The sequence below is a fragment of the Syzygium oleosum genome, unplaced genomic scaffold, assembly GCF_021117445.2.
Source record: "Syzygium oleosum isolate NSW1041296 unplaced genomic scaffold, Sole_v2.1 Sole_v2.07, whole genome shotgun sequence".
NCBI lineage: Eukaryota > Viridiplantae > Streptophyta > Magnoliopsida > Myrtales > Myrtaceae > Syzygium > Syzygium oleosum.
The window spans coordinates 12152304-12177144 of NW_026607491.1; the positions used below are offsets into that span (position 1 = coordinate 12152304).

General features: G+C 42.3%; 4 protein-coding genes across 12 annotated transcripts; 1 reads left to right on the forward strand and 3 right to left on the reverse strand.

Moving 5' to 3' along the window:
• The first annotated feature begins 1396 nt into the window (after nucleotides 1-1396).
• LOC115688948 (transcription elongation factor TFIIS-like) lies at nucleotides 1397-3997 on the forward strand. Its single transcript, XM_030615241.2, has 2 exons — nucleotides 1397-1618; nucleotides 2858-3997. The coding sequence occupies exons 1-2, from the start codon at nucleotides 1439-1441 to the stop codon at nucleotides 3812-3814; spliced, it is 1137 nt and encodes a 378-aa protein (XP_030471101.2). The 5' UTR covers nucleotides 1397-1438; the 3' UTR covers nucleotides 3815-3997.
• Nucleotides 3998-4290: 293 nt separating this feature from the next.
• LOC115679971 (uncharacterized) lies at nucleotides 4291-5274 on the reverse strand. The gene has a single exon (XM_030603747.2). The coding sequence runs from the start codon at nucleotides 4907-4909 to the stop codon at nucleotides 4481-4483; it is 429 nt and encodes a 142-aa protein (XP_030459607.1). The 5' UTR covers nucleotides 4910-5274; the 3' UTR covers nucleotides 4291-4480.
• Nucleotides 5275-5481: 207 nt separating this feature from the next.
• On the reverse strand, nucleotides 5482-18002 carry LOC115679829 (uncharacterized). 5 transcript variants are annotated; one of them, XM_030603569.2, is made up of 20 exons: nucleotides 17815-17998; nucleotides 16612-17440; nucleotides 16323-16529; nucleotides 15490-15551; nucleotides 14903-15389; nucleotides 14297-14497; nucleotides 13851-14106; nucleotides 13500-13740; nucleotides 13258-13424; nucleotides 12545-13141; nucleotides 11680-11846; nucleotides 10489-10705; nucleotides 10205-10405; nucleotides 9650-9766; nucleotides 9008-9250; nucleotides 8612-8819; nucleotides 7828-8042; nucleotides 7008-7159; nucleotides 6540-6789; nucleotides 5482-6072 (listed from the first exon to the last, which is right to left on the reverse strand). In XM_030603569.2, the coding sequence occupies exons 1-20, from the start codon at nucleotides 17981-17983 to the stop codon at nucleotides 5809-5811; spliced, it is 5250 nt and encodes a 1749-aa protein (XP_030459429.2). In that variant the 5' UTR covers nucleotides 17984-17998; the 3' UTR covers nucleotides 5482-5808. The 5 variants fall into 5 exon arrangements, with proteins under 5 accessions (XP_030459429.2, XP_056169116.1, XP_056169119.1 ...); XM_056313141.1 differs by lacking the exon at nucleotides 17815-17998 and adding an exon at nucleotides 17642-17784; XM_056313144.1 differs by lacking the exons at nucleotides 14903-15389; nucleotides 15490-15551 and having other exon boundaries at nucleotides 14297-14456; nucleotides 16399-16529.
• Nucleotides 18003-18730: 728 nt separating this feature from the next.
• Nucleotides 18731-23311, reverse strand: LOC115670557 (protein ENHANCED DISEASE RESISTANCE 4-like). 5 transcript variants are annotated; one of them, XM_056313147.1, is made up of 4 exons: nucleotides 22738-22937; nucleotides 21841-22063; nucleotides 20655-21506; nucleotides 18731-20567 (listed from the first exon to the last, which is right to left on the reverse strand). In XM_056313147.1, exons 2-4 carry the CDS (start codon nucleotides 21959-21961, stop codon nucleotides 19207-19209), a joined length of 2334 nt encoding a protein of 777 aa, XP_056169122.1. In that variant the 5' UTR covers nucleotides 21962-22063; nucleotides 22738-22937; the 3' UTR covers nucleotides 18731-19206. The 5 variants fall into 5 exon arrangements, with proteins under 5 accessions (XP_056169122.1, XP_030447737.1, XP_030447741.1 ...); XM_030591877.2 differs by lacking the exon at nucleotides 22738-22937 and adding an exon at nucleotides 22967-23311 and having other exon boundaries at nucleotides 18731-21506; XM_030591881.2 differs by lacking the exon at nucleotides 22738-22937 and adding an exon at nucleotides 22967-23311 and having other exon boundaries at nucleotides 18731-21506; nucleotides 21841-22091.
• Nucleotides 23312-24841: the final 1530 nt, after the last annotated feature.

A 24841-nucleotide genomic window follows, 5' to 3' on the forward strand; every position in this document is an offset into this window, starting at 1 on the left:
CTAAACTTCGAATTCAAAGAGCGTTACTTAGTGATCGGTAGACCCGTTAAACGGGTGGGTCGGGTCGAAAATAGTCCGACGCAAATAGATCTATTTTCGTGTAATACAAATTTAATGATCCATACTCGATCCGACTCATATCCGACTCGACTCCATATTACTAAAACACTTTCGTATTTAACTAAATATAATTAATTAATTTATGATTTATTTTGACGAGTATAATGGTTGGCGATTAATTCTCGTGATAAGAAAGAAGAAGGAGAGAGATGTGGGAAGGACAAGTCAGCGTGGGATTGGACGATGGACGCGTGTCAGAGGGAGCAACAAACCCGCGCGGCAACAAGCGCGCATCCTCGAAAAGCTCCCAACAGACCAGCTCCAAAGCTGCGCACACTCTCTCCCTCTCTCTCTCTCTGAATCTCTCCTTTTTGATCGGAAAAAAATTAAAATCTTGTTAAGCGTTCCTTCAAAATTACTACCAAATCATATTCCATCTTTTTTTCTTTTCCCCTTTTCAAAATAATGCCCATTTAATCACGCACTTATAAAAAAATGAGTGAACAGAAGATAACGAAAACATCTTCCTTCTCTTTATCATTCAAATATTATTAAGCGGCTCTCGAGACACTTGCTAAGCAATCGAAAAAATAATGCACGCGCCGTGCTTCGAAACAGAACTACCCCTTACTTCGAAATATAATTAATTTTGTAAAAGAAAAAGTGGATAAAAGAGAGAGAGAGGGAAAAAGAAAAAATCAAAGAACACGATATCCAGGATATTCCCACGTGGGCCTACTTTTCAACCGTCAAGATTCACCCCATCCCCTCCTATTTAAACGCTGCGTTCCACCGCCTCACGCCCTTTTCTCCTCCCTCCCTTTCCTTCCCTCCCTTCCTTCCTTCTTCTTCTTCTTCTTCGTGCTGTCTCTGCCTCTGCCTCTGCCTCTGCCTCTGCGTGCGACAGCCATCTTCCACCTCGGAATTCGCAAAGTCTCGCTTGCTGCGCTCCTCAGGCGCGGCGCTCTGCCCGAGCTTCCCTCGTCCGTCGTAAGTCCCCCCCCCCCCCCCGCACTCGTCCCCTCCACGACGTCGTCCGCTGCTGTTCCCCGTTCGCCCGCGCCTCCCCCTCTCCCCTCTTCGAGCGACGGAGGTTGCCCCCGCCTTTTGCTCGTTGCATGCATGGGCCTGAGAAAGCGCGCGAATGTTCGCTTGATCTTAGACGTAGTTTTGGCGTTTCTTTTTGTTTGGAAAAAAGGAACGCTCGTTTCCTCTTCTTTCTGTTGTGCGTCTTCTCTGTCTCTCTGCGTTCGAGGTGGGTTTTTTTTTTGGGGATGCGGAGCGATTGATGCGTGCTGGTGCGCGCGCGCGTGTTTTTCAGGTTCTTGAAGGTGCGGAGCTTGAAGAGACGGAGAGAGAGAGAGAGAGAGAGAGAGAGATGGAGGCGGAGCTGGTGGAGGTGTTCCAGCTGGCGAGCAGAGCCGCGGACGCGACGGCCGCGGACGGGAACGGCGGAGGGGACGACGACGAGGAGGAGGAGGAGGAGCGGCGGTGCATCGACGCCTTGAAGCGCCTCAAGTCCTTCCCCGTCACTTCTCAGGCCCTCGTCTCCACTCAGGTGCGTCCCCCCCCCCCCCCCCCCCCTCTTCCCCAATTTTTTTCCGCTCGCTTTTCTCGCGGGGGGGGCCTCGCGGTTCGATTCGATTCCGCCCGCCCGCCCGCCCGCCCGTTGTTGTCCCTCTGTTTATGATCGTGGTCCTGTTATCAGCGGAGCAGGACCCCGTGAGGGTAGGGTGAACTCTCTTCCAATCAATCGTGCTCTGTTTGTTGGACAATTAGATGAGGAGGTTCGGTGCTGTATGCTGTTCTGCTGCTTTCGACGTCTAGTTTATGTAGGATGCGGTGGACAATGTGTAATTGTATCTTTCCTTTTCTCTGTAAATTAGTTCCTTTTTTGCGTGTGCCGCGGAGCTTTAGATTGTGCTTGCTGCTTCGCGTATTTCATGCGAGCAAATGCGATGTAACGTAGGCGACGGCGGCGGCGCGCATGACGGCACCGTTAGATAGGATTTCTAACTGCGTCGTCGAGACCGCACATTTTGTTTTGTCAAAAATGGGGCAACCGGAAGCCTATATAGGAAGGTCATGCTCATTTTATTTTGTAAGAAGGGGTGACCGCACATTTTATTTTCTTTTCTGTAAGCATGCATTTCGGTACTTAATTTGCTCTAGAATTATCTGTTTCCTCATGTTGTTTTTTCTTTCTTCGTATTCTTCGTATTTAAGAAATCTCGCTTAGTAGTGGGATTTGTGGATATCCCACCAGGCGAGAATTTTCAATTCTAAATTTTTCCCGGGAAACCGGTTAAACAAGTTAGTTCATGAATCACGGTTGATATAACAAGTGTCAAGAGTGAAAGCTTTCAACTTTATTACATGCATCAATCGAGTAGGAAGATTCCTTGAGTGACTTCACATAGAGCTGTAAAATTATGATCATTGAGTTTTAGCCCTCGGAACTAAAGAACGAGTAGTCCCTAGCATGCAAACGGCTATTTTTCAGTAACACGAGTTATATTGCAATATTTATTTGGCACGTACTAAACAAAAAATTAGGCCTTAACAGTAAGAAAACAAGCTTTCACCAACTCTGTTCAGCAGACATAGGTTTCCAAGGCCTTTCATGGTCCAGCTACTGAAGTTTTATCACCTGCATATCAGTAATCAAATGGCAGGAGTCCTTCATCATATCCTAATGTGGAGTTATTATGTATGCTATAATTTTTATGTGCCTTTGCCTTTGTGCTTACTTGCCTCACTCGGTCTTTCATATGCTTACATGGTTGAAAATTCTTAGGTCGGGAAAGGTCTTAGACGCCTTACAAAACATCCTAGGAAGAAGATACAAGCTTTTGCTTCCGACTTGATTCAGCTATGGAAACAGATTGTTATGGAGGAATCAAATGGTTGCAAGAAGAATGGCAGTGTGGATCATAATGAGTCTGCAAAACCCAGGGAGAGTAAGGTTAAAAAATCCTCCTCTTTCCGGATTGAGGGGATTCCCAAGTATGAAGCAACAAAGGTAAGGAAAACCGAGCGAAATGGTACTCCTGGTTCCGAGAAGATGTCAAGGTTGGATGTTGGTGTTACTGAGAAAGTGGTCTGTAATAGGATTCTGCAAGGAAGTGTCAAGGTTGAAACGATCACTGCAACTAAGGAAGAGACACCAAATTGTCGCGTGAACAAATTGTCACCTCATCCTGCTCAGCCGCTGTCTGCTTCTGTGACTAAATGCGACGATCCGATGAGGGACAGAGTACGGGAGCTTCTTTTTGAGGCTCTGTCCAGAGTTTCTGGTGAAGCCAGCAAAGACATCATTGACGAAGTGAATGCATGTGACCCATCTAGCATCGCTGTTTCAGTTGAGTCAACCATGTTCCAGAGTTGGGGTCGTATGAACGGCGCCCACAAGGTGAAGTACAGGTCCCTAATGTTCAATATTAAGGATCCCAACAACCCAGATTTCAGGAGAAAAGTTCTTCTCGGTCATGTCAAGCCGGAGAGGCTCCTAAACATGACCACGGAAGAAATGGCTAGTGATGAGAGGCAACTTCAAAATCAACAGATAAAGGAGAAAGCTTTGTTCGAGTGTGAGCTAGGAGCCGCACCGAAAGCTACAACTGATCAATTCAAGTGTGGCCGATGCGGCCAGAGAAAATGCACTTACTACCAGATGCAGACGAGGAGCGCGGACGAACCAATGACGACGTATGTCACTTGTGTTAACTGCAATAACCATTGGAAGTTCTGTTAAGATCACTTGCTTAGGAGCTGTTAGGACATGTTGATGGCATGACTGGTTCATTGCACTCGCATTCCTAGAAGAGAGAGGTTTAGTCTGTTTAATCTTTTAGGATAGTTAATCTTGTGAACTGCAAGTTTGAGCAGCTCGTTGTTACTGGATTTGTAGGAACGTGTTCTAGTTACTTTTCGTTAACTTTGGTGATGGAGCCATTATTTGCTGGTGCTATTGTTAAAATTACGAGGTTCTCTGTTTTTCTCTTCTTTCTTCAGTACTATTTCTGAGTTTCTGTTTGCCTGCGAGATTCTTGAGCAAGGTACATCTTGCCCCTTTGAAAAAACACAGTGAATGTTCTTGGTGACCAACTGAAATGCTGGAACATTGTCAGAGATTCTCTTCTGACTTTGGTATACCAAATCAATTGGGATACGAAATCATGCATATGCGTAAATCTGTCTAAAGGCAGATAGACTTGCTTTTCAACAAGGAGCATCGAAATGTTGACAAAAACTTTGTTCACTGTCTGAAAAAGAAACACAGTTTTGAACAGCCTCATTGGTTTTCTCTCTGGAGGCAAAAATGTCGTTTCTTACCCAACCTTTCAAAATTATTTAAAGGGAAAGGAACAGAATTACAATCAACAAAAACTGTCATCATCATCTAACCACCTGTCCAAAGTTAGTGAGAAGCTGTCTCTGCCTCGCGTTCCTTGAGAGCCTGAAAAGCCTCGGAGCTCTTGTCAAAGATGCGAGCCCTCCTGCTGTAATCCGTCGGCTCTTTCCCTTCGTCCTCTCCCAGGATTGCCTCTCTCTCCAGACACTCCAACAGCGCCACCACTCCTTGCACTCTGCATTTCTCCGACCAATTCCTCATCTCGTCCCATTCCGTTTCTTCCATCAGCTCCGCCACGGAACCAGGACCAGGAGACAAACTCGCACATCGGGCCGCTAGCCCGAGATCCACCCCATCCCATCGCTTCTTATTGTGCTTCAAGAATGACCCAGATGATGGAACAGCCAGATTTCGAGCATGGACATCGCTTTTCTGGTGGGAAACGATGGAACCGCCCAAGACACGCACGTGGGTACTACGGAACGATGTTTCCATATTCGACTTCTTAATTTGGGTAGAGATTATGTAGCAGTACTAGTTTCAGAGACAAGGAGGCAAGTGAAAGGTGACCTCTAGACCATATAAGAGTTCAGGCGTCCTGAAATTGTGGCCGCCATGGTTTTACACGTGTCGGGCTGCATTTGGTGAGTGCAAAGTTGGTGGCAGTGGCAGAGAAATGACGAGAGGCATTCCAGATTATGGCGCAGCAGAGGGCACGCGATTCAAAGTGTTGTTGGTCTGGTCCGAAGAGGTCACTGTCGATATCGTTTTCATCACTTACGTAAACGTGATGTGGAATGAGTATTTATGGTGGTTGCAGCCTTTTTACTGATTCTCATCTTTTTACTCGTATCAGCAGCATACACACAAGATCCGTTGCTGAATTTTAAAGGACGGCTTCTGCAATCGCTTTGTAATTTGTTTCTTTCCTTTTGCGTGGAGAAAGCTAACTCATACAGCAACTTAAGAGGAATACTCTTTGCACCAAGCTCCTCGCTTTAAGTCAAATCAATTATACTACTTAAAATAGGAGAGCAGTTTACAGAAATAACAATTGACGCGAAAGATTCGACCAATTATGAGTAGGACCCAGAAATTCTTGCACGAGCAAGACCGCAGAAAGAATGAGTTAAGACAAGGTTGTCCACTGATAGCAAATGAATTTCCTAACTAGATTACACGGATCGCCGGACACTGAAAAGGCATCTAAAGCTAACAAATTATGGTATGTACAAGGTGAGTATGATTTACGGAATGGAGAGCGACTGGTAAAACACTTCCTACAGAAGGGAAGCGGGTTGTCGGACAACTTTTTAACTGCCAACAGTGACGAACCTGTGAATTTTCTGGAGCGTGCATTGTGATGGTCAATGTCGTTATTGGAAGATCTGTCTTCACGAAATATGTGAAGCTGTCTGTTCCTGGAGTCTTCTCTCAGCTGCTACAGCAGCGGCCATGGAAGGCGGCAAATGCATTAGGCTTTCCATAGGCCTCTCATCAGTCTGCGGTGGGTTGGCAGGTGATGCCGCAAACAGGGATTCCACGTCTTTAAGTGTCAATACAGGCTGGTCCTGGTTTTTGGTATTCCCGCTGATGAATGAACTGCTGTTCCTGCTTTTGTTCAGCTTATAGATGCTCTCTTCAACACTATCTTTCACCTAAAGGAACAAAGAAAAACCTCACTAAGTTTTGAAGAAATATGTGAAGTTATGGAGTCGTATCCTACCCTTCTAAGTTCTACCCCCACCCCAAACACACACACACACACACACACACACGAATTAGAAAAAGGAATCATCAGATTCCCCGAAAGGTCAACATGCTTCAGAGTTCACCTCAGTTATGAGAGTTCCATTTAGAGTGATCTTATATGTCATAAATTAACTTGAACAAAAGTAGTTCAACCCAAGGTATCTGGCTTCATTTGAGGGTCACCCATTCTTTGGGTTGACAGAATGATTTCAGTTCTCCAACTGACAATATTTGGTTTAGTATGAAATCAACTCCAAACTGGATCCATTTCAATTGGTACCACAGGCGATCTGGTATCAGCACAGCAAGATAGATATGCAGTACTCTTATCATACCGAATAAGATTGCATAAGTAGTCAACAGATGAACTTACTATGAAACGGTGAACTAGCGTCTTATTTTCTTGCCCAATCCGATGTACTCGGCTGATTGCCTGTGCCTCTGCAGCAGGGTTAAGCAGTGGTTCCACCAATATCACGTGCCTTGCTTCTAAGAGATTGAGCCCATTGGCCCCATGCTGGACTAAGAGCAGCAACACCTGAATATCTTGGCAATGCTCCCCTTTATTTACTTTTACACTAGCGTTTTGTCCTCTGAAATGGCCGACTGCAGTGTGCGCTTTCCTGTTTCCAGTATCATTATGGCATCAGCATCTTGATTCCATCAGTCCATATCGAGTCTAGTCAGTAATCTAAATAAAATAATTAACCCATGGTCTTTACTGCGACTGAAAAAATCAGTTTTCTTTTGGTGCAAGTCATACCAAATAATTACTCAATAAATATTCAAAGAGTAAATATTCATATACAGAAGGGAAGATGTCGTTTATTGTCCTGTTTACCTCCCTCCTTTCATCCGTGCATAAGAGATACCGTTAGCTTTGAAGGCGTGTTCCAGCACATCAAGAACATCCTTCCAGCTAGAGAAAACAAGAACTTTTGCGTTTGTCTCAGTAGACTTGATCCACAAGATTCTCCTCGTGACAGCTTCAATCTTCAATAAAACTCCCACAGGCAAGAAGTTACTAATCGTAACTTCATATAAGGAATTGTAATCACAAAAATACTAAATCAACCTCTAATTAAACTCATGAGCAAAAGAGAAACCCTGTTATTCAACTAAAGTTAAATTATTCAGTATTCTTTTTGATGAAGCAGTGTAATCAAATTAAAGCTACTTTGACAAGGCTGCTACTCCCTTGAAGGTCACTAGAAAGTGCATCAAGCATACTTCCGATACAAACCCATGAAGCATCCAACCCATTTACCTCGTGACCCCACCAGAATAAAGTATGTAATTAAAAAATCACCTAGACCGATCCACAACAAATGGAACAACCTTAAAGAAGTGAAACTCCACACAAAGTTTCTCAAGAAAGCAATGATGATGCTCATTTCTGGTCAGGTGCCGTAAAGAACTTAACTAATAGTTGGAAGTGACCTCCATCTTGTGATTTGCTTCATCCACAAGGGTACAGATATATCCTTCTTAATTCTAAAATGATGTCTTCAGGAGACACACTTTTCAAGAGCAGTTTTCAATGGAAAGAAATCCTTGAAAACAAATTACTAACAACAAAGATTGTTATCAGTTTGGAAATACTTCCACGCAGACTATTCAGACATCTCTGATGTCTTCAATTACTTTTGGACGAGTCATACCTTTGTTCCATATGACCCATGGACAGTGATAGAAGCTTCGTTTCTGCTATCTTGAGATTCATGCAGCCCAGGAGAAGTAGACAATTTGTTTTGTCCATCGTCAGCATAAGCAATATTTGCGAACTCCGTATGTTGTCGACAAGTGGGGCACATCACCCATCGTCTCTGGGACTCTCCAGCCTGAGCTTGTTTGTGTTCAGTCAATTCAAATAAGCCTTCATGAAGCGAATAGGGACACAATGTGGAGAATTTCAGTGAGGCAAACCAATCAACGGCACAAAATAAAGTTATTCAACAATTAAAAGAGAAGTAAGCTACTGGTAACCAGAGTGACAACATTGGTTCTTGACTCGGATCTGGTCATAAAAAGCCAAGGCATTTCCTAAAACACCATATTGTTGGGAATAGTCGAGTCAAAGGCTTTGATACCCAATATTTGAATTTACCACTTAAATAGAGTCTTCCGACCAAAAAAAAAAAGTCTAAAACAACAAATTACCACCGTGCTCAAAATTGATGGTGCCTTTTCTATGATCTTAAACGTGATAGATTCTTTTGAAACTTTGCAACATTAATGGATGATCTTTGGTAATGCAGAAAAAATATGCTATCACACCTCAAACTATCAGCAACATCATGTTCTGGGTGAAAGAACAAAAATTATAATGCATGCGAGTCAATACATATGCTGGCCCCTACCCGGGACCCACAAGATTCGACAGCTCAAATAAGCAATTGCATGTAATTATTTCTGGAGAGAGAGAGAGAGAGAGAGAGTACTCACATTTACAGCAAGTGACATGTCCACATTGAAAAACCATCTTTTGAATGCTTATTTTTTCATGGCAAATTGGGCAGGCTTCCTGACAAGCATTCACTGAGTGCTCATTTTTCTGTTCCATAGGAGAAACCTGACAGGTAGCTGTTTCTTGAGTTAAGAAGGAACTATCTGTGTTCTCCATGGAAGCCTTTTGCTTTGCTTGCACCAGACCCTGATATGGACATATGAGAAAAGAAAAAATCATGCTAAAAACACATTAAAGAAATGGGTAAAAGCAGGGGATGACCATAAAAGTGGCAGGGAAACTAAAATGGTTGGGACCACCTGGCATATTTCTTCACTAAATTAAATTTGAGTCACCATGTTCAGCCAACTTCAATCAAAACATCTTTTGCATACCTTCAAATAACGAAGTTTCCCTTTTATACGTAATAACAAAGCCAAAGATATGAATTTCTCATTCGAGTAATGGACACTATTCGCAGGTAATTCTTCCACACTTAGAGCATCAAGAGATTTATCATTCTCATCTTCTCTGAGGCGCAATCTTGTAGTTGACATCTTGATTTCATCATGAGCTCGCAAAACTTGAGCTTGAGCAATGCACAAAGACCTTGCGGAGGCATACTCCTTCCTCATGTCCTATTCACGGTAAAAGAGGAAATAGTGTCAGAGACTTGAAAATAGTAATGCAATCCAGATATCACAATAAACGACAACAGTTCCTCGAATGTTCTACGAAAAGGATTATTACTTCAACTAAGACAAGACTTCCTAGTCAAATTGTCGAATAAGCATCTTCTTGGGCCCTGTACCACAAAACTGTGGAGTATCACAAGGAATCAATCAAATTGCAATGAGCATTCAAAGTCTGAGTGGGGTTTCTAGACATAATTAAAATCACTACACCTTAGAGCTATTTACCCTCCAGAATATCATGTATAACCTAATATTATTTTAAATAATGTGGTTGAAGCATTTCTAAGCTCGCACTTTTGAAATTCCTTGGCCCATATCAAATCAAGAAAGAGAGTGGAATACCTCTAGAAGACGTAATTGCTTGGTGGCTGCTGATTTACCCTCTTTCCCCAAATGCACTTTGCTGTAGCTCCGTATAACTCCAAGCACAACCTCCAACTCAGAGGGAGACTTAGAAACCTATGAACCAAAAATCATGTACATAAGCTTCTTAACTTCCATCATTCAAAAGTAATTTCCATCACTTGCTCCTTGTTTTACATAAGCCAAAAAGAAAAGAAAACTAGAATCCCAAGCTGCAGCTACAACAAGAATCTGCAACTAAACCAGCATTATCATGCTCAAGACGTAAAATCAAATTAAGATAAGTTAAACCACATCCAGGTTACTGAAGGAAAGTATGCTCTTGCCTTCACAAAGAATGTACATATGACAGTTGATGTTTAGTTCGCCACATACAAGAATGAGAAGTCCAAGTTCGATTTCAAGCTCAATATATTGAGGCAGTAGTGTCCAAGAAGCTAAACCGCATAATATGTCAGATAAGAACCAAAGAAATTGGACTAACAAGCAAAATTTTAATAAAAAGGTTAAAGAGATGAAAATAGTAATACTGACCACTACTTTCTCGCCAGTATCTCTCTTGCCAGTGATTTCCTCATCCCTTGACGTAGATGACGAATTCTTATTTGCTTGTGACAAAGTCCTATAGAACTGGTTAAGTGCAGATTTCTTCTTCTGCAGATCTAATGCCTCCTCAGCAGACATAATTATCCCTCCATGTGCATTGCTAAGGCGAAAGAGGCGAGCCTCATATATCTGCGAAAGGAAAAGAGTAAGAGAGCTGTACTACATCTCAGAGTGTAATTTAATGATCTTAACTACAACAAGCAGTAGCAAACCTGGAATAGTTCGTCTAGTTCACAGAGAATGCATACAGGACCATTACCATTAGGCTGGCAGTTTTGGCAATGTCCTACTCTCTCTATGTCCTCATCCCTCGGTTTTTCCATTGTCTCATCAATCTCTAATAGTCTATCAAGTACAGCTCTTCTAGACACTTCCAGGGAATCAAGACCAGTCTGGATATAGTACTTTAGACCGTGGATGCTTCGAAAGCTGGATCAAGATATAAGCAGAGTGCTGGCTGTTATGATGAGTAGATGTCAAAATTTATTTGTACCATAACCAAGTATATTTTTCCAAAAGTTGCTCTCTAAGAAAATTCAACCATGTACACGATTCAAAATATATGGATGGGTGAAAAGCAGTATAAGTATGTAACAGTCAGGCGTCAACCACTGGCAACAGATGTAGACGGGTAGTTATCACTTTAATCACTCGATGCATACAAAACCACTGCCTCTCCTAGCAGTCAATATATATATATATATATATATATATATATATATGTATTCAAGTAAGTACCAGTTATCCAATTAATAAGTAGCAGCTACTTACTTGATTCCCATGCCACAAAACCATGATTAGCTACCAATTTTTGGGAAGAATTAGAAAATTAATTAATTAACAAGGAAGGAATTGACAATCAAAGAAATTTAACTACTTCTTTCCACCCCCCCCCCCCCCCCCCCAAGGAAAAAGAAGAAGGAAAACAATGAAAAGAAAATTGTTTTCCTTCCCAGAAATGATCATTATATGGGTGTACCTGTGGCATTATTGATAATTCATGCTGATTAAGTTCTGCTTATCATCTCCACATGATATGGGATCAACACGAAGAAACTGGATACAACTTAGTTCCATTTCACAACTTATAAATTGCATGTGAGGAGGATCTTGCACGCTCTAAGGGGCTAAAAGAATCAATACGCAAAAGTTTTCAAAATTCACTTCAAAGGAGAATGACAAGTAAGTCTTGAGGTGACGTAGAGCCAAAGTTGCCCCAACAAAGTAAGGAAAATTTCATGCAAGCAAGACTATGCATTATCATAGCATATGGAAAGGAAACAGAGGGGATTCACCTTTTTGCATTACAAGTATAACATTCATATTTTAATAACAGGACTCACCAAGAGCCAATCATTTTTGCACTAGAAGTATAAGATGCAGAAAATAACAAATGGACTCACCTAGAGCCAATCTTAGATGACCTCGAATTGTTAGTAGATCCCAGGACAGCTTCACCAATCTTTCTTATTAACTCATTCGTGGAATCCCTACTCTGTTCGATATGATGAAGAACATCCAACCACCAAACTGAACCTTGATTTTTCATTTCACTAAATGCATCGCAGACCTTCAAGACACAAAAAGTAGTATCAGACAACCAGTTGTCAACCAGGAAACTAAGCATATAAGAAGCACAACACTGATTACATTGGAGAAAAGTGGAAATAAAAGCCTTACAAGCTAGATACTGCATGCTGCCTACAGACAGTCATTAAGGACACGATTTCATTAATCAAGCAATGCAAACACAAACTAATTGCTGAAGAAGTGAAAAGTATTCTGCTTTGATTGGAGAAAGCAGGCAGAGAAGCTACTTGTTAGGTGACTATTTTGACCTGAAAGCTTAATTGCCACATGGTGTCCATTAACCGTTAGTTATTCCTCAATCCTTCTTGTGAGTAAGATGAGCCTAACACGTGAAACACATAATATGGATTTAAATTCATTAAACAAGTAACCTAAGAGCACAAGCACGATAACAAATGTAGATGCAGATAACTAGAGAACGAAGCTCTAGTTCCATGTTAGGCTATCATTTGTCTTAAAAGCTTGAACTGTCATGAAATGGATCCAAGGTACAGATCAACCAGTAATTTATTCCTGAATGCTCTAGCTACTAATAGGTTTGACAAATTCTAGACTGGAATGATATGGCTAATTTGCTCAATTATAGAACTCTCTAGACGAAAACACTAGGATAAACATCACCTTAATTGAGCATGGAATGAACTTTCACTAGTAGAGAGAAGCATACGTAAAACAAACCTGCTCATATGATTTTTTGAAGTCGAGTTGAGCAACGATCAACTTTGAATTGAAAATAGACAGGAATTTTTGCTTGAAGCTCTCACAAACTGTTTTTAGACAATCATAACTAAAAGAATTAGATGCAAAAGAGGGCTTCGCATTGCACTCATTTGTTTCATGTAAGGCATCCACTGACATTTCGGAAATGGAAGTAGGTGCCTTTGGAGTATTTGAAACAGAACCATCATCTTCGATTCCATTCAATTTTTGCCTCTTTGTGGTATGTTCGTTATCGCATTCTCCAAAATAAGGTCTCTTTGAGGCCTTATTCCTTGGGCTTCCGAAAGTTTGTCCATCATTTAACTGAATTTGCAGTGAGCCATTCGAAGCCTTGAAAAGTATTTCAGAAAGATTGTGATGAATATGAATGTTCAATAAAGGATCCAAGCTGAAATCTTCCGAGTGCTCCATAGCTAAATCCAAGGCCTCTTTGTACAAGGACACAGCATGAGCAGAATTGTCCTCTATGATGGCTATACCAGCAAGCCCATTCAAAGCAACAACTGACCGCCTTAGGGCTTCCTCTCCCTCTATCTTTGTCTTACCAATGAGAACCTGGGAAGAAGTTCCTCTAGAAGTTAGCAATAACTGAACTTATACTTCTTGGACTTTCCTCCACAGCGCTTTAAGACCATGCATAATCTATCAATCAAGCTAAAAGGTAAACATACCGTTAAGACCTCTTCCATGCTCATGGGTGACTGTTGTAGAGAGCGAAGTCCATAACTTCCTACTTGAGGATGACAGCATGCTTGGCGAAGCTTCAGGAGTGAGTTCAGCAGCTTCGCAGCCTCCACATGAGTGATTAAACAATCAGATGGTGCAGAAGATGCACTACCTGAAAACGCAGGTGTGAGTTGTCACATTTCATCTCAAAGTCTCACCAATTGAACCATCAGAGAAGATGCACAACCTGGAGCTTCTCTTTTGAGAATATCTGCCTTTAAACTCTCAATAAGTTCGCGAGCATAATCCACACAAGTTTCATGCTGCCTCTGATAGAAGTGTTCCTCTATAGCTGAGAAAGAAAGCCATGAAAGACACTCTTCCTGAGGAGGAAGATGTAATTCATCAGCAACGTGTCTTTTTGAAGAACGCCACATAATTTGCTTGAACAAACTGTGGGTAAATTCCATAGCTCCCGCATCTCTCCTCTGCAGCCAAAGGGCAAAAAAAAGAGAGTGTTCTCATATTGAACTATCAATGGAAGCAAGTCTAATATGAGAACTTCTCCCACAGAAGAAAATCATAAAGATCTTCATACCTCGTATGGATCTCGTATAACTTCATTCCACCATCTAGGGACATCAAAAGGACTTAGTTTAAGGAACTTCAAGAGCCCATATAAATCATCCAGTCTACGCTGAATGGGAGTGCCAGTAATACACCAACGATGTTTAGAATGTAATCGTAATGCCATTTCTGTTGCAGCAGCAGTATTACTCTCCACCATTTGAGCCTCGTCCAAACATAACCTCCACCAGAAGATTCTAGTGAGTGGAGTCGGAATAACAGGGTACCTATAAGCAAGTAGTAAACATATCTTAACCAGCATTACTCTGGACCATTTGGGCATCTAAATCGTTCTGGTAAGTTACTACTCAAGATAAATCTTCTTAAATTAATCCTTTTGTTTAGGCTGGGGGATTTGTGCTCAAGCTTAGTAAAGGACAAACGTAATAGCCGACGAATATGGAGATTTGATAGAACCTCTTCTGGTATCTCATGAAGCGGCGATCCCCTTCGTGCCTATCAGAGTCATGTGATAGGTCCTCTTTCAGCACTTCATATGTTGTCAGTACAATGTCATAGGAAACAAGTTCATGGACTTCAACTGCTGGTTCTTCAGAAAAGGATGTGTTTCTCACTCCTTCATAAACCAGCATTTTCACAGAATCAGTATTTGTGTGCCTACAAGGGGGAGCAAAGGCACACATAAAATTCGAAATTTAAGCTCAATGCACCAGAAATGCTACAACAATTGAAGCATCTCATTAACATGGAAATTTTGCCTGATAACTATTCAATAATAAAATTCAGAACCAAAACAAGAAAGCCCAAAACTACTAAAGATGATATGACAGCATAGGAAAATAACAAACTTCTACTAAAAAACAACAGGCATGAGAACTTCACATATATTTTGATAATATGCTTTCAACATTAGGGCACCCATCAATCTCATCGGACCAACTTTATCAATATTCTCTATAGGCAACCAGTGAAAGCACATAAAAATATCCAGCTCACAGATAATGCTAAGTCTAAAGTCAAGGAAAAGAAATGGACAATAACATCAAAAGATAGCTTCTACACCTGATAATTTCAGTTTGCCATTGGTGCAATATAGGAGCCGGACACACAATTAGAGTTGCCCCACTTGGAACAGGAGACTCAGTAACAGTCATCAATTCCAAGCACAATTGACAGACATATTTTCCCTCCCTCTCTACAATAGTGGGAACATTTTTCTTTCTTCTGAACTTCTCGATGTTCTTCTCTCTTCCCGGTTGTCCACTACCATCCTTCACCTTTTTCCCTCTAGCTGAATAACCAACACAATCGGAATGTTGCCATGCATCACAAACGTCACATTGAACCCACAGTCCTGTGTACCAGAAACTTTCGGTCACAGCTCCGCAAATGCACTCAACCCGTTCCCTTTTCAATCTTTTAGTATGAATTCGACTCTTTCCTCTCAATTGTGATTCCTCATCGATGCATGCTCCACTCTCAGATGCTGACCAACGGTGGGAAAGGATGCAAGCTAGCAGCTCAACAGTCTTTCCTAAACCCATCTCATCTGTTCAGAATTATCGATCATTATGGTGTGAATAGTTCCAGCAGGAATAGCATTAGCATAGAAATAAAAAGATTAAACTCAAGGTATTTTCAAGACTGACCAGCAAGGATACCACCAGATACACGTTCAGAGAGAACTTCTGGGCGCATTGCCACATTACCACTGGAAAACATAAAATGAAAAACAAACATTTCCAAGCAAAATTATATCATATCATAATAATGCAGGTACATACACAAAATTGGCATAGTTAAGGCGTAAAAAATTGATAGATGACGCTATCAAAATGAATGTCTTATGACCCTTATGTTGATGATCATCGTAATACATTAGAGAGAGAGAGAGAGAGAGAGAGAGAGAGAGAGAGAGAGAGAGAGAGAGAAAGCAAATATGAATTCAAGCAAGGCAGAAGCAGAAACTATTCTGTGGAAAAAGCATCCCCTGTAACAGCTGGAAGTAAAGTTGCACCTTACAGCAGCATATTAAATTCGAATCCACAGCAACAATTAACCAACCACTACCATCATCAAGAGTCCATTTACGTGAAAATGGTTGTGAGACATAACCTAAGTACGTTCTCAGACAACTTAGATTTTGAGAACAAACGATCCTATAACAGGCATTAGATGTCAAGTCGAAGGTTAAAATCTTGTTAGCCCTTGTTACAATTATTCTGCATGTCAATTATTTTATAGTACTCCTGCTCCCTGTTGTCTATTGCATAGAACCATGCCATGTCTCACATTTGAAGTTGGGTAAAATTGCAACTAAGCTAATGGACTTAACTGGGAGGATGAAGGTTACAGGATGTAGTGATCGTGAGTTCAAAAATGGAGAAATGCCACCCACACCCAGCCACACTCAACCATTTTACCCCTAAACATGGTAGAATTTGTATTTATGTAGTACCAAGAAAGAATAGAGAAACTGCACCTGAATGGATTGTAGAACATTTGTAAACCGGAGTCAACAAAACCCACAGTCATGCATAGAGGAGAAACTAACTGACTTGTTCCCTTCGTGCCAAAACTTCCTAAAGCTCCTTTCTCTCTCTGCACCATCCAGTATGCAGCGCGACGTTGATATGGCCTAAGCTTAGGAAGTAAGTTGGGAATGTTATCATCGAGCATTGGATCCGCTCTGTAAAGCAAAGAAGCGAGCAACAAAGACCAAATGAGGAGACATCTCAAAGATCTTAAATAAGAATTCATGCTATGCTTACTTTGACGGCTTGATGGCCTCATAAAATCCACTGACGTCAAACTTTACGCCTTTCCGGTTTACTGTGGCGCTATCCCTTTCATCTGGATGCAAATCATTTCCTACTGCTCGAGATTGACAAATTCCATACCTGGCCTCTGAAGTCATAACCTCTGGTCTCAACCAAGCCATGACATTGATCATGCTCTTTTTCCACAATTGCCTCGTATTATCATGAAGTGACTCACAAGCATCAAAGGCGCTCTTGAGAATTTCCACCCTCACCCTTAAAGTCGTCATGTCCTCTGAAAAAGCAATCTCCTCAAGTGGCCTAACTGACATAAACTTCAGACTAGCCAAGTGAGCAAGACCAGAAACTCCCTCATTTGGTCCATCAAAAGAACCCGACAAAACCACCATTTGATTCTCCCTGTTCTCAGCCGAGTACTTCTCGACCAACTCCAAATGGACATCTTTAGAGGATAATACAGGCCAATGACCCAGTTTAATTCGAGCCACAAACTCATTCACGTTGCACACCCTGAACCTAAAGGAGTAATCCGAACTCTGATAAAATCCATTTTCTACTCTAAAACCTGAAAATCCCCCTCCTATATTCAAGTCGGTCAATACAAGTTCAGATATATCAAAATGCTCATCCAATGCCCAACAAGTGCGTTCAACATCTACAAAAACTGGTGGGTCACTTATATCCAATCCGCCCTTCTGTGCCTTCTCATTTGCTACCACATTTTCGTCAGCCAAATCTGATTTAGTGTTGTCTTGGCCATTACTCGCAATTATTATCCCACCCGACCTCCGCGGCTGAGCTTGCTTCTTTCTCCCCATCCCTGCATACACATAATCCAGACCAAATCAGACTTCTGTGTTCAAAATACAACGAAAAGAACGACGCTTTCGATAAAGGGTCTTGTCAAATGTGCGCTTCGAGTCACTCGTTAGACAAATTACACACGACCCAATGGGACGGCGCACCGAAAGTCACAAACTTTCCCTGTTGTTTCTTAGAGAGTGCCTCAGGTGCTCATTACCCAAAATTCCTTAACGGTACTGGTTATCAGAATCGAAGACACATAACAACGACACAAAGCACGACGACAAGCTCAGGTTTTTCCAGGCGCCACAGATACAACAGCCAATTCATCAAGCAGATAACGATGAACGAAGAGCAAATTCTGCTGGGCAAACTACGAGCGTCACCGACCTGGAAGAGGATGATGCGCCTCTGCTCGAATCGAGCTGCGAGGCGGGAGATGAATTCCACGCGCGGAGGGTCGCGAGTGCGACTGCGCTCGTGTATATACAGTGCGTGTGTTGGGAGGGGCAAGGGGCGGGGGCAGCGCTAATCTCACCGCCGTGAAGTGAAGTCGCATGTGACAGCAACTGTTCTTTGGTTTTTGATTGGGTTGTGTCGCGGTGAGCTCAAACTACTTGGGTACGCTAGCAGTTTTCATTTTTTTGTAAATTTGCTACTATAAGTCGGTCAAAAGAAAAAAAAAAAGGCAACATAAAATGTCTTTCTAGAAAAATGCAAACCAGGAAAAACATTTGAAATTTTAGAATGATGAACTTATTGAAAGGTTTAAGGCATTTTACATTATATCAAGTCAATTTTTCCATGAGTTGCAAGATCCAAAACTACAGAAACTCCTATCGAATGTATAGGATGGAAATTATGCTGATATCTCGAGTTTTATAGCTCTCGTCGTTTCTCATGTAAGTCCAGAAATAGGGGAAGCGACTTGTCGGAATTTAAGAATCGATTTTTTCCATTAAAGGAAAATCAATAGGCGAAATGGGTAAATTTTGATAGGTGAAATGGAAGATTTTTCCTTCATACGTAAATACTCTAATCTAAGTTCCTCGGTCCGCCTCTGTCGGAGAGCAAGAATCCATCTCCAAGGTTGTCAATGGGTCAAATCGGGTTTCCATCCTACTCGAACATGCCCGAAACAATAAAAAACATCTCACTGTCTGATTCTCAACACCAACCTTGTTCAATCTCACCAGATGAGATAAAGATTAGTTCATGATGATTTTCATAACTTGAGAAGGAACTGATAATACATGGAATCAGAAGCTTTGACAAGAACTTTCACCAGAAAAAATGAACAGAGTCGTTGGTAAGAAATGCAATGCATAAGCAGATGAAAATGAAACCAAATGACCCCTCAAATTCAAGAAGAGAGAACACCAGTCAATCCTTTTTACATTGGCTTCGTTCCAGTTTGGATGCGTGGCGGCGACGAACACAAGTACAGGCGAGGAAAATTAGATGTATATGTGTTGGTGGTATATGGATGACTACTTACAAGAACAAACAAATCAATTGAGAGATCCTCCCTTGCGCCTTTTGTATACATACTACTGTTAAAAGAAACTCTACCACTGAAAATCTGAACTGAACTTCACAACCTGCATCCAGTGTTATCTTAAAGAAAATTTGATCTCTAGAGGAGAGGTTCTGAACTGTTATCACAGCATTGCCCACTTAATTCCCGGAATTTGAAATGATTCAACGTCGAAGAGCAGCGATTCATGCTGATCACATGCTTGTGTTCCAGTTCTCTCAGGCCTAAGCTATGCGAGAAAATTGTCAAGATCCTGACTTTTTCTGGCTAGATGAACTTGCACCTGCATCTGATGGTTCAGGCCCTCGAAAGACCTGGCTCACCGAATAATACCCCATAAGCTGATGAAGTGGCGAGTTTGATCTATGGGGCAGCCCCTCAGAGTTGGGGGATATTCCATCCTGCCCAGAGCAACCAGCTGATTCGTAGATTCCAGGCTGACTCTTTTGTTTGTTTCGGCACCGATTCAGAGAAAATCTCGTCTTCTCCTCTCTACTGTCATCTAGAGCTTGAAACTGTGCCAACAAAGCAGGATCGCCTTCTGTTGAGCAGCTTTTACAGATGGAAAGTCCGTAATCATCAGAGCAAGACACAGCTGTTTGTGGAAAACCATTGGCATGAGAAGTTGAGGAATACCTCCTTCTATTCATCAAGTCATCGCAGTCATCAGCCTCACTTGGTGGAGGCGCTTCGGCATCCCGCACATATGGCACTATATGAATTCGGTTTTGGACTGAAAATTTAAGCACTGCCTTGCAAGCACCACACCTCAGTTGATGACACCTTTTCTTGAAAAACAGAAAATCTGCAGGAAGTTGCAGCAGTTTCGAGCATCGGTAGCAAGTTATGAGCGGTGCGCCACCAGCTATAGGCCTTAAATGCCTCTTCACCACATGATGATTTTCCCTGAAATACTTGTTAAACTCTCGGATCTTATACCTCTGATGATTGGAGTTAGTGTCACTATCCCCCATTGAGGGCTCATAGTCCATATAACGCTGAGGGCTCGAGGCACATGAGCTGTAGGGACTATAGGGATTCCGAGTCTCGTTGAAACCGTAGAGGCCTCTATTGTAAATATTAGGTGGAGGCAACGGCTCAGAGCGTCGATACTCAGGAGGGAAATGATGCAAATGGGTGTGGTTGGATTGGTAACTTCTTTTTGTCATCTCGGCCGAGAAGGGTATTTTTGAGGATCGCCAATTATTGCGTGGCTCGCTTCTCCTAAGATATCCAGGCATATTTAATCCCAGAGAGTCACTCTCCTCCAATAGGCCACCATCGTAGTACATAGAGCTACGATTTTCCTTCCAATTGAATCCCGCAGAAACCCTTTCGCTAGCCACCTTATCCATGTTACATGTCCTTTTAAGTTGGTCCTCCAGTTCATAGACCATTTTCAATAGTTTCAACTTGTCATGTTCAGGGTACACTTGACTCGATGGACTTCCATGATCATAGCCAGCTCTGGGTTGCCCCGGAATCCTCGGCGGTAATTCATCTCTTTCTGATCTTATACGGTACCTACTAGGAGAGACATGGCTCGAGGGTTCCGCCATCCCGTTTTGGACCCATCTGCTTCCTTTCATAGCATAAAGCCCCATATCTGAAGTAAAATAAGGCGGTGTAAAGTGCCTATCTGGATGATGAACTCGAGAATCTCTACCCATCGAGTCATTCACCTGATACTTACCCCTATTTCGCCGTTCTTTAGAAGGCACGGCATTCATTTTCTCTCCAGGATACTTAAACTTATGAAAATCCCTGTCATGGTATTGATCTTCGAAAGCGTCATAAGAAGACACGCTGCCTTCATAAGCATGAGAGCTTCTGGCAGTTGGTGATACGGACCTATCACCTAATGCATCGCTGAATTCAGAGGCAGGGTCAACATACTCCGTGCTTGCAAATGTTTCCTTAGATGTCATACGCTCAAATGCACGACGAATGGGAACATCATTCTGAAGTTGCTCCTTCTGTTCACCAGAAGACAGCAGTGGGGCGTCATTGGCTAAAATGTTTTCTGCCACCAGGCCCTCGTCGGTAATCTGCGAACTACTTCCGGATATCGTTCTTGGGCTGTCGTCCTTGGAGTCAATCTCACCATTATCTGCTTCTAGCACTGAGTTTGCTTCAGGGATTGGCGAACTTTCTTCTTTTATCTGACCTTTTATATTTTCACCAATTTGAGATGACTGATCTTTATCGTGAGAACTAACTGCGGCAGACAAACAAGGCTCCTCAAGCGCTCCATTTTCCTCCACGTCAACATTCCTAGATTCGCTTCCACTCTTCCCATTGTCGAGGTGACCGTTACAAACCTGTGCCTCTTCTGCCTGCTCCGGGATATGACAGATAGATGTGTCCCGTTCGCCCACATTATTTAAATTTACAGAACGATCTTCCAATGAAGGAATCATCATACCATTACGTGCGCCACTTGATTGTTTATCCTCAGAAACATAAGCCGATTTCTCTGTCGGGATGCTACTCTCTTCACGAATATCTGACCCTGTATCCTTGGCATCATTCCTCCGGTATTTTGCTGCGTGCCAACAACAAGGTGTTATCAGAACATCATTAAGAAGGGAAATGTTCCCGCCATTACTCGCTTCAAAAGCTATGAAGTCAACGCATCGTAGCAGAATAGAGGTACAAATGTTCGCGAGAGCAAATTAAAAGGATAACGGTATAGCTCAAAGCAATCATGGGACAGAAAGTCATGAAGCTGAGGGTATCTGAGAGGATCTTCTACTACTCTCCATCCAAGAGACTCCTAAGACAAGCCTTTTAAGGGTCTTTCAACTTGCAAAAAAACTGACAGCACTGAAAAATCACAAAATTCCTCACTAGTCTATAGAATATACTGAGATAATTACCTTGAAGAATCGCGCCGCATCCACCGCATCTATATACAGGAACATCTACTGATTCTGGAAGGAGCTGCAGGCATCTTGGACACTTAACAAGTCGAACTTTCGGAGCCGCACTATCTGTCATGTTCTGCCCCAAATTTTTTGCTCTTATCTCTTTCAGATAAGACTCCTTTGACTAATATTTGGCGGGGACAGTATCAAGGCCAAGATTCAGTCAAGAAGCATCCTAATCGACAAGGTACGAAACATCAGTTCTGAAAGCAAACAAAAAGGAAAGCGCATCTATTAGAAATACACATTGAAACGATAATCTCAACCTGTGAACTTGCATCGCTCAGTTGTTGCAAATGCAAAAGCACGCCCAACAAACTACCTTCCACATAAGTATATGCACAAGTACAACCCAAACAAGCAATGTCCCCAAAACCATCAGAACTTATTCAGCAATTTACTGAGTGCAGTACATCAAACTGCCTCCATAGCATACCAGGAATTGACTAAGAAACCAGGCATTTTGTCTTGGTGACAAAAAAGGGTTCAGATAAAATTCTATGTGGATTCATCAGAGATCAGCAAAAACACGAAATCGATGTAATTTCAGCCCACTCAGATGCTTAAAACCGAAAACTGAAACCACCGAGAAAAATGCCACAACTTAACTATCACCAAGACGGCGTAGAAGAGATCCACAAACACAAACAGGAAAAAAAAAAGGATTGTTCTACATCTACTCCACCCCAGTTCCAGAATATTCGAAGCCCATACAGCCAAACCTTAAAGAAAGCAGAAACACATCTATAGAGGAATATTCCCAGAAAGAGAGTAAAAATAAGCAGAAATTAATGAACACGGGGCGACAAAACTAAAACAAATAAAAAGGAATAACTTTGTCTGACATACATAATACCACTGGAGCAGATCAAAACAGAGCAAGATCCAAAATGAATCCGAAACAGCCTCTGCTTCTTCAAATGACTTTTGTCTTCACACAAAACCAGGGAGGCAAAATAGGATGGAGATTCTAAATTGAGAAGCAGCAATGAATGCAAATTCTATCTAGTATCCAAACCAAATGCTATGAAAGAAGAAGGGGCGGGGTCCAAGTGTGAAAGCGAAGACCAAAACGAACCTCGCTGGAAAGAAAGTGGGAAGAGAGAAAATGGCGGAAATTTCGTCTCTTTGCCCCGAAGAACACGAACCCATCTGTTCATTTTCCACATTTGTTGTTTCTTGCTTTGCTTCTTCACTGCTTTTTCCTCTCTCTCTCTCTCTCTCCTCAATTTTGAAATTCAAGAAACCACAGTGAGCCTTCTTTTCCGTGTTCAAGAAGCCTTTTCCAGTCAAACCCATTGACCGGGAGAGCTCAAAATCCACTCCCTCTCAGCTAAAGAGAGCAGAAGAGAAGAAGATGTCGTTGGGGGGTGTCTGATAAAGTTGCATTGAATTGGGGCGGGCGGGGACAGGGCATCATGGGCCCAACAGTCAGATGATGAGACAGAGCATGGGAGTGCGGTCTGAATTATACCAGTTTCTTTATATTCAAGAGGAGCACGTCAGATGAGGTGGCGGATTACGTGTTGGCTGCGACTGCCTGGCACCGTCGCGTTCGGAGGCCAACATGTGTTGACCTGTTCGCCGCTCGCGCACGCGCATTTTCTTTTTTTTTTGTGGGGACATTCTCGTTCGCCCTCGCGAGACCGTTATCTCGATGTTCGGACGAGTCTTGTTCTGTATCGCCCCCCCAAGTCAACCTCAGTTTTTCTTTTTTCTGGTTTTTCTGGTTTTGGGTGTCTCTCTTTCGTGATGGTTTCTTGACCCAAGAAACGGAACACATGTCTTATCGGAAGGATGAGCAAGAATTGGAGTTCAACCATTGTGAATTTGTATGCACTTTCCATTTTTTGTACTAACAATTCACACGTTTCTCTTAATTGGAAAATCCGTCTTGTGCCGGCGTTTTGATTAACGGGGTCAATTCATTTCCGGTCCCAATTCACGAGTCCCTGAGAGAGAGAGAGAGAGATATGAATAAATAGGTGATTCCTGTATTGATTTTCACACTTCCCAGAAAAAGACATTTTACAGCACCTATTAATAATCAGAGGCAATCGGTCTAGAATGTGAGACTACGACCATTTTTTGCTCTGGATAAGAAGATCCCGGTGCAGATAAGCGTGAACCCACGAACGGCAATGATCGTGTTTTCGACGAATTTATACCGAAGGACTAAAAGGGTGTTTCAGAATTTTAAAACAGCTCGGGATATTTTGAAGCCAAAGAGCTAATCTGAGATCAGTACCAATCATCAATTTGGCAAATAGTTAGTACACCGACGCCCCCTTCTTTAACTTAAGCTTTGGGGCGCTCTGAATTGTATGGCCTGAAAAAGCCAAAAGCCAAAGCCAGAGAGAGAGAGAGAGAGGGGTGGAAGTCAAACTTGGTATACTGCAGAAAAGAAAAAAGAGGTTTCGTGGTTGACAAACGGTTCGGCTGCCAGCTGTGCTTTAACACGTGGCGCGCCGAGGGCCGTGGATTGGGAAAGCGGTGGGGCCCCACCCCCCGGTGAGGGGGGAGGACAACGCGGTGACGTGGGCCCTCCCCCATTCTTGGAAATCTGAGGAAAACGCAGTTCCGTTCATATGTTTAATCGATCATTCGTTAACCCCCTTCTCCATTTTCAAGATCTTGACGTACCATTACTGGTTTGAAGATGATACGGTGCTCTCTTTTTTTAAGATGATGTTGTTCGATAAAGTCTCCTCCATCTCCTTAAAAAGCGCCATACTAGGGTTTCGTGAAATAGAATCACGAGAAGAATAGTGACATCCGACACCGACACTAATGTAAAGATGCATTTTGGCTCCGAAATAAATGTGACCCGACACTGCGATTAAGGATGCGCTCGGTTGGATTTTGGGGAGAAAGTCTTTGGGAAAATGCAAAAGGACTTCGGATTGACGGGATTTTTTCGAAATGCAAATAGCGTTTAGTAAATTTATAAATC